The following is a 12,252-nucleotide window of genomic DNA, read 5'->3' on the forward strand; positions in this document are numbered from 1 at the left end:
CTTCTCTACCCTCTTCAGTGCCACTATATCCTTTTTATAATATGGCAACCAGAACTGTACGCAGTACTCCAAGTGTGGTCTAACCAAGGTTTGATACAGGCTTAGCATAACGTCGCTACTTTTCAATTCTATACCTCTAGAAATAAACCCTAGTGCTTGGTTTGCTTTTTTTAATGGCCTTGCTAACCTGTGTTGCAACTTTTAGTTCAATCAGAAAGTGTCTGGAGTCCTCGAAAGAGTTAAGTCGCTCTTCAGTCATACAGATAGAAATGATAGACCATTGGACATAGCTGTACATAATTGGGTATGAAATCGCTGTTTGTTGCAAATCTTGGGCTCTATGTACATGCGGCATACCAAAAATGTCTTTCTGTGATGAAAGGAGTATTTAATATGAATTTAAATTACATTTCCGTAAAACCCACAAACCTATTAATAGAGGCCAAGTAATAGATTTAAAATGTCATAACTGTTATGTGAAATAGAGGTTTGTGCATTTTCCCTGAGAATGATCATTTCCCCATGACTTGCCGGTTCTCACGGTTGTTTTTTTTTTCAACAGCACTGGAAAATGCCACTGCAAAGCAGGGGTATCTGGCCTGAAATGCAGCCAGTGTCAGACCTCACATTACAAGTTCAGCGAAGCTGGGTGTAAACCCTGCCAATGTAACAACCACTCAAAGACATGTGACCACATAACTGGTAAGCACTTGAATTCTCAATAAGTAACGGCATGTTAATGGTTAATTGGCAAGTGATGAGATTTTGTGCACTCTCAACATTATCTGTCATCCACATATCTACACTTATCGCTTCTAACCATTTAATAAATACAGCTTTGTTGGCTGCTGCATCTGTTGTGATATTATTGGTACAAAAGAAATCAGTTAGCAGAGTGACCGGAAATACTGTTGGGGGGTGTTGAGAGTTATACTTTGCTTCAATCTAAATATTTTAGGAGCTGTTGCACAGAGTGTTATCACCAGGCTTATTAAGCATATTTGGACCATTATGCTGTGAGAAAAATCACACTTGTGCAATACAATTAAGTGACGTGCATTGTTCTTGATTCACCACCTCGAATTGCTTCCCCTACGACACTGCAACCAACAACAGACCTGCAACCACCAGTAAGGTTGTACAACTCACAATACGCTTTACAGATGCAACCCAATTGATAGGGGACAAAATCTGTAGTCACACTGCTAGATTTCATCCCCCCCGCAACAGATGACAGGCATGTCGTTCAACGTGACTGAAATTTCAATAATAAAATTGGTGTGTGCAAAGCTGAAGAGTCCTTGTGTCAGCATCATACCAAGTACCAGAAAGTTAAGGGAACTCTTCTTCACAAGATAATGAGGAACGAGTAATTATTTTTTGAAGAGTAGTGACTGGCTAGTTAGGCTTTGTGAGGCCTTTTTCGTTACTTCAACAACAACTTACATTTATACAGGAGATATTAGGACAGGTGAAAAAGGCTTGGTCAAAGACGTAGGTTTTAAGAAGCATCTTAAAAGGAGGAGAGCGCTCTGGAGAAGTTTAGGGTGAAAGTTCCAGGTCTTGGGGCCCAGACGGCTAAAGGCACGGCTGCCATTGGTGGTGCAAATGGAGGAGTGGATGGGGGAAATCATATTGATCAGTATGATTCTGATACTTCCCCTTATAATGAAATGGCCAGTGTTTCTGGTTGCCACATTTCTTCAATTGTCTAGGAGCATGGAAAGGTCTAGATCACAGACTTTTCTCTGGCACCATGGTGACATTGCATGGTTGTTGGGCCAAAGAGTGGTCCAGTCAGTTTTCTCCATGAAGTAAAGCCTTCACTTACCAGGCACGCTGCCTCACAACTCAACCAAAAATGAGTCTAATTCTCTCAATAAGAGCAAGCGAGTTTAGCCATCACAACTGGGCAGGTTTCAGGATTTCAAGCTGTGCTGCCGTCTGATACGTCCTTACTATACAGTATAAATGCACACGAGGCCCATGCTTGAGAGAAGGTCAATCTGTGACCTGTCCTTTATTTCTTAGCACTCAAGTGATGAAGTGGGTGGAGCTTCCCCTTTTATACCTGAAGGTCCAGGTTAGGAGTGTCTCCCATCTAGTGGTCATTGTGCTCACGGTGTACAACTTAGGTCAGATTATACATGGGTTACAATGCTGGTTGAATACATGACATCACCTCCCCCCCAAAGTCTTATTGGGATCACAGGTTGAGTCTCTTTGGTGGTTTACGCTCTCTTGTAGAGTGCCTCAGTTGGGGCTCCGGTTGTTGGGCGCTGGCCTGAGTGTCTGCTGTTTGCGGTGCCTCATGCCTATCCAGACTGCCCACAGTGACTGGGCTCTCCTTCCTTTGGTTCCGGTGTGTGGTCACCTGTGGTGGAGTGAACTCGACATCATGTTCTTCCTCTGCTTCTTCTATGGGGTTGCCGAACCTCCTTTTTGTTTGATCCACGTGTTTGCGGCAGATTTGTCCATTGGTAAGTTTAACTACCAAAATCCTATGTCCCTCTTTGGCAATCACAGTGCCTGCGAGCCATTTGGGCCCTGCAGCTTAGTTGAGGACAAAAACAGGATAATTTACATCAATACATCGCACCCTTGCATTCCTGTCATGGTAGTCATATTGTGGCTGGCACCTGCTCTCGACAATTTCTTTTATGGTCAGGTGTATAAGGGATAATTGGGTTTTGAGCGTCCTTTTCATTAGCAGCTCTGCGGGTGGAACCCCTGTGAGCGAGTGTGGTCGGGATCTATAGGCCAACAGGAGGCGTGATAAGTGCCTTTGTAGGGAACCCACTTGGATTCTGAGCATCCCCTGTTTGATTATCTGCACTGCTCGTTCTGCCTGGCCGTTTGAGGCCGGCTTGAACGGTGCCATTCTGACATGGTTAATTCCATTGCCTGCCATGAAGTCCTGGAATTCAGTGCTTGTGAAGCACGGGCCATTGTCGCTGACCAAGACGTCCGGTAGACCGTGGGCGGCGAACATTGCCCGTAGACTTTCTACCGTGGCAGAGGATGTGCTTGAATTTAAAATGTCACACTCGATCCATTTGGAGTAGGCGTCGACTACAACCAAAATGTTTTTTCCCATGAGACGACCTGCGTAGTCCACATGGATGCGTGACCAAGGCTTGGCAGGCCATGGCCAGGGGCTAAGGGGGCTTCCCTGGGCGCATTGCCCAGCTGGGCACACGTGTTGCACCTGCGAACACAAAGTTCCAGATCTGCGTCTATCCCTGGCCACCAAACGTGTGACCTGGCAATTGCCTTCATCATGACAATGCCCGGATGCTCATTGTGGAGTTCTCTGATGAACACCTCTCTGCCCATCTGGGGCATGACTACGCGGTTTCCCCACAGTAGGCAATCGGCCTGAATCGAGAGTTCATCCCTGCGCCTGTGAAATGGTTTAAATTCCTCAGGGCATGCCCTGTACGTGGCTGCCCAGTCCCCATTCAGGACACATTTCTTGACTAGAGACAATAGCGGGTCTCTATTTGTCCAGACTTTAATCTGACGGGCTGTCACGGGTGAGCCTTCGTTTCCGAAAGCTTCAACAGCCATGACCATCTCAGCAGCATGCTCGGTAGCCCCCTCAGTGGTGGCTAGTGGGAGCCTGCTGAGTGCATTGGCGCAGTTTTCAGTGCCCGGTCTGTTCCGAATTGTCATAGACGGCTAACGTGAGTGCCCACCTCTGTATGCGGGCTGATGCGCTTGCATTTATGGCCTTGCTGTCGGCCAAAAGGGACGTGAGGGGTTTGTGATCTGTCTCCAGCTCAAATTTCCTGCCAAACAGGTACTGGTGCATTTTCTTTACCGCATATACACATGCGAGCGCCTCCTTTTCTACCATCCCGTAACCCCTTTCTGCCTGGGACAGATTCCTGGAGGCATAAGCTACCGGCTGTAACTGACCCTTGACATTGACATGCTGCAACACACACCCGACACCATAGAACGACGCATCGCACGTTAACACAAGTTTCTTATATGGGTCGTATAATGTTAACAGAGTGTTGGAACATAACAAATTGCATGCTCTATTAAAAGCCCTTTCCTGGCTGTCCCCCCAAACCCATTCGCGACCTTTGCGTAGGAGCACGTGTAGCGGCTCTAGCAGCCTGCTCAATTTGGGAAGAAAGTTACCAAAATAGTTCAGGAGCCCCAGGAACGAACGCAGCTCCGTCGTGTTACGGGATCTGGGTGCTCTCTGGATCGCTTCCGTCTTGGACGCAGTAGGGCTGATCCCGTCTGCTGCTACCCTCATCCCCAGGAATTCTACCTCTGGAGCTAGGAAGATGCACTTCGCCTTTTTCAGTCGTAGCCCTACCCGGTCCAGTCTGCGTAGGACCTCCTCCAGGTTGTGGAGGTGCTCTTCAGTATCATAACCCGTGATGAGGATGTCATCCTGAAAAACCACTGTCCCTGAAATCAACTTGAGGAGGCTTTCCATATTTCGTTGGAAGATCGTGGTGGCCGAGCGAATCCCAAACGGACATCTGTTATACTCAAACAACCCCTTGTGTGTCGTGATGGTGGTCAGCTTCTTCGACTCACTCGCCAGCTCCTGGGTCATGTAAGCTGAGGTCAGGTCCAATTTTGAAAAAAGTTTGCCACCGGATAGCGTCGCAAAGAGGTCCTCCGCTCTCGGTAGCAGGTACTGGTTGTCAGACAGGAAGCAAAGAGTAGGAGTAAACGGGTACTTTTCAGAATGGCAGGCAGTGACTAGTGGAGTGCCGCAAGGTTCTGTGCTGGGGCCTCAGCTGTTTACATTGTACATTAATGATTTAGACGAGGGGATTAAATGCAGTATCTCCAAATTTGCGGATGATACTAAGTTGGGTGGCAGTGTGAGCTGCGAGGAGGATGCTATTAGGCTGCAGAGTGACTTGGATAGGTTAGGTGAGTGGGCAAATGCATGGCAGATGAAGTATAATGTGGATAAATGTGAGGTTATCCACTTTGGTGGTAAAAACAGAGAGACAGACTATTATCTGAATGGTGACAGATTAGGAAAAGGGAAGGTGCAACGAGACCTGGGTGTCATGGTACATCAGTCATTGAAGGTTGGCATGCAGGTACAGCAGGCGGTTAAGAAAGCAAATGGCATGTTGGCCTTCATAGCGAGGGGATTTGAATACAGGGGCAGGGAGGTGTTGCTACAGTTGTACAGGGCCTTGGTGAGGCCACACCTGGAGTATTGTGTACAGTTTTGGTCTCCTAACTTGAGGAAGGACATTCTTGCTATTGAGGGAGTGCAGCGAAGGTTCACCAGACTGATTCCCGGGATGGCGGGACTGACCTATCAAGAAAGATTGGATCAATTGGGCTTGTATTCACTGGAGTTCAGAAGAATGAGAGGGGACCTCATAGAAACGTTTAAAATTCTGACGGGTTTAGACAGGTTAGATGCAGAAAGAATGTTCCCAATGTTGGGGAAGTCCAGAACCAGGGGTCACAGTCTGAGGATAAGGGGTAAGCCATTTAGGACCGAGATGAGGAGAAACTTCTTCACCCAGAGAGTGGTGAACCTGTGGAATTCTCTACCACAGAAAGTAGTTGAGGCCAATTCACTAAATATATTCAAAAGGGAGTTAGATGAAGTCCTTACTACTCGGGGGATCAAGGGTTATGGCGAGAAAGCAGGAAGGGGGTACTGAAGTTTCATGTTCAGCCATGAACTCATTGAATGGCGGTGCAGGCTAGAAGGGCTGAATGGCCTGCTCCTGCACCTATTTTCTATGTTTCTATTTTCTATGTACTGGTCTTGGAGTGACACCCGATTGATGGTGGCCTTGTAATCACCACATATCCTGACTGACCCATCCGCCTTGAGCACCGACCGGCATGATCGGGCTCGCCCAGTCACTGAATTCATAGAAACATAGAAACATAGAAAATAGGTGCAGGAGTAGGCCATTCAGCCCTTCTAGCCTGCACCGCCATTCAGTGAGTTCATGGCTGAACATGCAACTTCAGTACCCCATTCCTGCTTTCTCGCCATACCCCTTGATCCCCCGAGTAGTAAGGACTTCATCTAACTCCCTTTTGAATATATTTAGTGAATTGGCCTCAACAACTTTCTGTGGTAGAGAATTCCACAGGTTCACCACTCTCTGGGTGAAGAAGTTTCTCCTCATCTCGGTCCTAAATGGCTTACCCCTTATCCTTAGACTGTGACCCCTGGTTCTGGACTTCCCCAACATTGGGAACATTCTTCCTGAATCTAACCTGTCTAAACCCATCAGAATTTTAAACGTTTCTATGAGGTCCCCTCTCATTCTTCTGAACTCCAGTGAATACAAGCCCAGTTGATCCAGTCTTTCTTGATAGGTCAGTCCCACCATCCCGGGAATCAGTCTGGTGAATCTTCGCTGCACTCCCTCAATAGTAAGAATGTCCTTTCTCAAGTTAGGAGACCAAAACTGTACACAATACTCCAGGTGTGGCCTCACCAAGGCCCTGTACAACTGCAGCAACACCTCCCTGCCCGCGTACTCAAATCCCCTCGCTATGAAGGCCAACATGCCATTTGCTTTCTTAACCGCCTGCTGTACCTGCATGCCAACCTTCAATGACTGATGTACCATGACACCCAGGTCTCGTTGCACCTCCCCTTTTCCTAATCTGTCACCATTCAGATAATAGTCTGTCTCTCTGTTTTTACCACCAAAGTGGATAACCTCACATTTATCCACATTATACTTCATCTGCCATGCATTTGCCCACTCACCTAACCTATCCAAGTCACTCTGCAGCCTCATAGCATCCTCCTCGCAGCTCACACTGCCACCCAACTTAGTGTCATCCGCAAATTTGGAGATACTACATTTAATCCCCTCGTCTAAATCATTAAAGCACAATGTAAACAGCTGGGGCCCCAGCACAGAACCTTGCGGTACCCCACTAGTCACTGCCTGCCATTCTGAAAAGTACCCATTTACTCCTACTCTTTGCTTCCTGTCTGACAACCAGTTCTCAATCCACGTCAGCACACTACCCCCAATCCCATGTGCTTTAACTTTGCACATTAATCTCTTGTGTGGGACCTTGTCGAAAGCCTTCTGAAAGTCCAAATATACCACATCAACTGGTTCTCCCTTGTCCATTTTACTGGAAACATCCTCAAAAAATTCCAGAAGGTTTGTCAAGCATGATTTCCCTTTCACAAATCCATGCTGACTTGGACCTATCATGTCACCATTTTCCAAATGCACTGCTATGACATCCTTAATAATTGATTCCATCATTTTACCCACTTCTGAGGTCAGGCTGACCTGTCTATAATTCCTTGTTTTCTCTTTCCCTCCTTTTTTAAAAAGTGGGGTTACATTGGCTACCCTCCACTCGATAGGAACTGATCCAGAGTCAATGGAATGTTGGAAAATGACTGTCAATGCATCCGCTATTTCCAAGGCCACCTCCTTAAGTACTCTGGGATGCAGTCCATCAGGCCCTGGAGATTTATCGGCCTTCAATCCCATCAATTTCCCCAACACAATTTCCCGACTCATAAAGATTTCCCTCAGTTCCTCCTCCTTACTAGACCCTCTGACCCCTTTTATATCCAGAAGGTTGTTGGTGTCCTCCTTAGTGAATACCGAACCAAAGTACTTGTTCAATTGGTCTGCCATTTCTTTGTTTCCCGTTATGACTTCCCCTGATTCTGACTGCAGGGGACCTACGTTTGTCTTTACTAACCTTTTTCTCTTTACATATCTATGGAAACTTTTGCAATCCGCCTTAATGTTCCCTGCAAGCTTCTTCTCGTACTCCATTTTCCCTGCCCTAATCAAACCCTTTGTCCTCCTCTGCTGAGTTCTAAATTTCTCCCAGTCCCCGGGTTCGCTGCTATTTCTGGCCAATTTGTATGCCACTTCCTTGGCTTTAATACTATCCCTGATTTCCCTTGATAGCCACGGTTGAGCCACCTTCCCTTTTTTATTTTTACGCCAGACAGGAATGTACAATTGTTGTAGTTCATCCATGCGGTCTCTAAATGTCTGCCATTGCCCATCCACAGTCAATCCCTTAAGTATCATTCGCCAATCTATCCTCATACCTTCAAAGCTACCCTTCTTTAAGTTCTGGACCATGGTCTCTGAATTAACTGTTTCATTCTCCATCCTAATGCAGAATTCCACCATATTATGGTCACTCTTCCCCAAGGGGCCTCGCACAACGAGATTGCTAATTAATCCTCTCTCATTACACAACACCCAGTCTAAGATGGCCTCCCCCCTAGTTGGTTCCTCGACATATTGGTCTCGAAAACCATCCCTTATGCACTCCAGGAAATCCTCCTCCACCGTATTGCTTCCAGTTTGGCTCGCCCAATCTATGTGTATATTAAAGTCACTCATTATAACTGCTGCACCTTTATTGCATGCACCCCTAATTTCCTGTTTGATACCCTCCCCAACATCACTACTACTGTTTGGAGGTCTGTACACAACTCCCACTAACGTTTTTTGCCCTTTGGTGTTCTGCAGCTCTACCCATATAGATTCCACATCATCCAAGCTAATGTCTTTCCTAACTATTGCATTAATCTCCTCTTTAACCAGTAATGCTACCCCACCTCCTTTTCCTTTTATTCTATCCTTCCTGAATGTTGAATACCCCTGGATGTTGAGTTCCCAGCCCTGATCATCCTGGAGCCACGTCTCCGTAATCCCAATCACATCATATTTGTTAACATCTATTTGCACAGTTAATTCATCCACCTTATTGCGGATACTCCTTGCATTAAGACACAAAGCCTTCAGGCTTGTTTTTTTCACACCCTTTGTCCTTTTAGAATTTTGCTGCACAGTGGCCCTTTTTGTTCTTTGCCTTGGGTTTCTCTGCCCTCCACTTTCCCTCTGGCGAGATGATGCCTTCCCTCAGCAGGCGGTCCATTTCGCCTTCTATCTTTTCCCGCATCATGTACGGCACCGCTCTGGCCTTGTGGTATACTGGCCTGGCGTCCGGGTTTATGTGAATCACTACCTTGGCCCCCATGAAAGTGCCGATGCCGGGTTGAAATAATGAGTCAAATTTGTCAAGGATCTGTGAGCATGATACTCGCTCCACAGAGAAAATTGCATTGACATTGCCCCATTTCCAGTTCATGACAGCAAGCCGGTTCCTCCCCAGTAGTGCGGGACCGTCCCCTGGGACAATCCAGAGTGGCATCCTGTTCTCCGAATCTTTGTGGGTAACGACTACCGTGGTGCTGCCTAGCACCGGAATGATCTGCTTTGTGTATGTCCGTAGCTGTGCGTCAATCGGCGATAATTTTGGCCTCCTGGCCTTGGACGCCCACAACTTTTCGAACTGTTTGATACCCATCAGGGACTGGCTGGCCCCCGTGTCTAGCTCCATTGATACGGGGATGCCATTGAGGAGCACTTTCATCATTATCGGTGGGGTCCTGGTGTATGAACTGTATACATGCTCCACATGAACTCGCTGAACTTCAGCTTCCAGCGATTTCCCCCAGCGTTCATTTTGCAATTTCTGCAGGTATGTTGCTCATCTCTGCAAACTCCGGCTGAGTGTGTGCCTCCACGCCACCAACATGAGCTGCTGTTGGAAACAAAAGGTCCCTTGCCAGTCAATCGTCCCTGACTGCCCCTGTGACTGTCCTTGAGTGCGCCATTAACAGGTGTTGATGGCCCCATTACTGGCCACATTGTCCCTTGCAATGGCGTGAATCGTCATTCAGCTAGCCATTGTCTCTGTTGAATTCCCCCTTTGGGTTCGACTACATGTTGGGGCATGCCCGACTGCCCTTGTCTGCCTGGAGAACTGTGTGCTGCTTTAACAATGTTGAATCTCTGTCCCAACCATTCCTTAACACAGTACCTCTCGTCTGTTCTGCTAATGGCTATGCTCGCGTGGTTTAAATCCCAGTTTCTCGTCGCCATTGATATGTCCTTACTATACAGTATAAATGCACATGAGGCCCATGCTTGAGAGAAGATCAGTCTGTGACCTGTCCTTTATTCCTTAGCACTCAAGTGATGAAGGTGGGTGGAGCTTCCCCTTTTATACCTGAAGGTCCAGGTTAAGAGTGTCTCCCATCTAGTGGTCATTGTTCTCACCGTGTACAACTTAGGTCAGATCATACATGGGTTACAATGCTAGTTGAATACATGACACCGTTGGTGCAAGTTATGCTAAAAATGCTACGATAAAAAGTAAATGGAGTTCTCAAGGGGTTAGGTTCACAAAATATCAGAGCTGACAAATGTAGATCAGGATTCAGGCGAAGCATCCGAATCAGAGTGCTTTAGACATCGGAAGATAGTTTAGACATTCCAGTGTCCATTCACACCTATTATTGTTGGGATGACCCTATTTTAATGTGCTCAGCGTAATAGTCTGGTTGGAATCTCCCTTTGCAAGACAGCCCGTTTTATGAACAGGCCTATTGCTGAATCACTCGTTGGGGAAGAAGTTGGTGGGACAATCTTAACCCGGACCCCCACCTCCCAACACTAACTGCAGTGAAGAGCAACAAAATCAAGAAAAAAGCAATGTTTAACATCAGCTAAGCTAGGATGGACCCCAGAGAAACATAAAAACATAAAATAGGAGCAGGAGTAGGCCATTTGGCCCCTCGAGCCTGCTCCGCCATTCAATAAGATCATGGCTGATCTGATCATGATCTCAAGTCCACTGCCCTGCTCCCCATAACCCTTGACACCGCTATCATTCAAAAATCTGTCTATCTCCACCTTAAGTACATTCAGTGACCCAGCCTCCACAGCTCTCTGGGGTAGAGAATTCCAATGATTTAAGATGCTCTGAGAGAAGAAATTCCTCCTCATTTCCGTTTTAAATGGGCGACCCCTTATTCTGAGACTATGCCCCCTAGTCCCCCACAAGTGAGAAAGGCCTCGGCAGTTTATTGTTAGACTGATGCTAGTCAAGGCCATGGAAGCCTTGACTGTTTCAAAGCAAGACTGACTGAAAGCAAGTATTAATAAATCTGCTCCAGGGCAAAGCAGCATGCTTTATTATTTTGCTTATTCAGAAGGAGTGGTTTGGAGTGATGTGACATGAATAAGATTTGATTCTAGTCATCAGTCTGCATCTTCATTTCCTGTCTGTAACATAAAGCAGCTCAATTCATATCTAGACTGGACTTTAAAGGCTTGGACAGGTGCACATAAAGGCACGTACAAAAGACAGAATATCCAGTTCAGATCGCTAATGTTATGCCCATGGGCTATGCTAACGTATGACCAATACAAGCACAGCCATGAACCCAAGCCTCAAGTTATGGGAGTGATCAGACCATTGTACCCGAGGGGATATCTACAGCCAACCCAAAATTTGTAGCAATGTTATTAATAGGTTGGAACTCTATTGCTACATTTGAAGAGTTACTGGACCAACTGTACTAAAAGCTGTCTTATTAAAAAAGAAATACTGTTTATATTCCATGTTTTACTTCAGCCTACCAAGAGTTTCATTCTGGAATACATGGTACAGTAAAATTGACTCCAGTACCCATATCTCCAGCCTTGGGATTCACCTCAGTTTGCAGAGTAAATTCAGACCGATACATTGCTGCTTTTGAGCTGTGCTGTACAGATCAAAGATAGAAGCTGAGATGCATCACTTCTGTGCCCTTAAGTCACCACATCCCCATATTCTACTGCTGTGCAAATATTCATCCATCAATCTCAATGAGGCACCTTGTTAACTCTCAAGCACTATAGCAGTGTAGCATTATCTCGTCATTGGCAGCTGATACGGAGGGCATTGGCTTTCATTATCCCTGCCTACTTTATTGTTAAATGCAAGCACTTCAGTTGTAGCATTCCCGACAGTTATTTTGTGTTGCTCACTTTGTGCGGTGTGTGAAGGATGCACATCTACATTTAAAATTAAATCCGACCAATAGGTGTATATCTTAAATGGTGAAGAAGGAGCTTCTTTCTAGTATGCTGCAGTCTTACTTCCATGAGAACATTCAACTTTTCTGGGTCATGTACAATGGTGGCTTTCCAGGATGCACAGTCGGTGAACTTGAACTCTGAGCTAAATGTACCCACGGCATAGCACCAATTCTCGCTGCAAGCTGAGACTGCAAAATCACGTGCAGAATTGAGAACATTTGTATGGAGAGTTTGAAAGAATTTAGACCACTAGTGATCCTCAGACTCCCAAGCTTCATCTTTTTTTATTCATTCCGAGGATGTGGGCGTCGCTGGCAAGGCCAGCATTTATTGCCCATCCCTAATTGCCCTT

General features: G+C 46.2%; 1 protein-coding gene across 1 annotated transcript in view; it reads left to right on the plus strand.

The window, feature by feature from the left end:
* The window catches only part of LOC139232484 (multiple epidermal growth factor-like domains protein 9), a 427,661-nt gene that overhangs the window by 249,681 nt on the left and 165,728 nt on the right, over positions 1–12,252 (plus strand). The window contains exon 3 of the mRNA XM_070862777.1: positions 563–702. Within this exon, the coding sequence (XP_070718878.1) occupies positions 563–702 (140 nt within the window). The remainder of the gene's footprint in view (positions 1–562; positions 703–12,252) is intronic.

The sequence above is a fragment of the Pristiophorus japonicus genome, chromosome 20, assembly GCF_044704955.1.
Source record: "Pristiophorus japonicus isolate sPriJap1 chromosome 20, sPriJap1.hap1, whole genome shotgun sequence".
Lineage (NCBI taxonomy): Eukaryota > Metazoa > Chordata > Chondrichthyes > Pristiophoridae > Pristiophorus > Pristiophorus japonicus.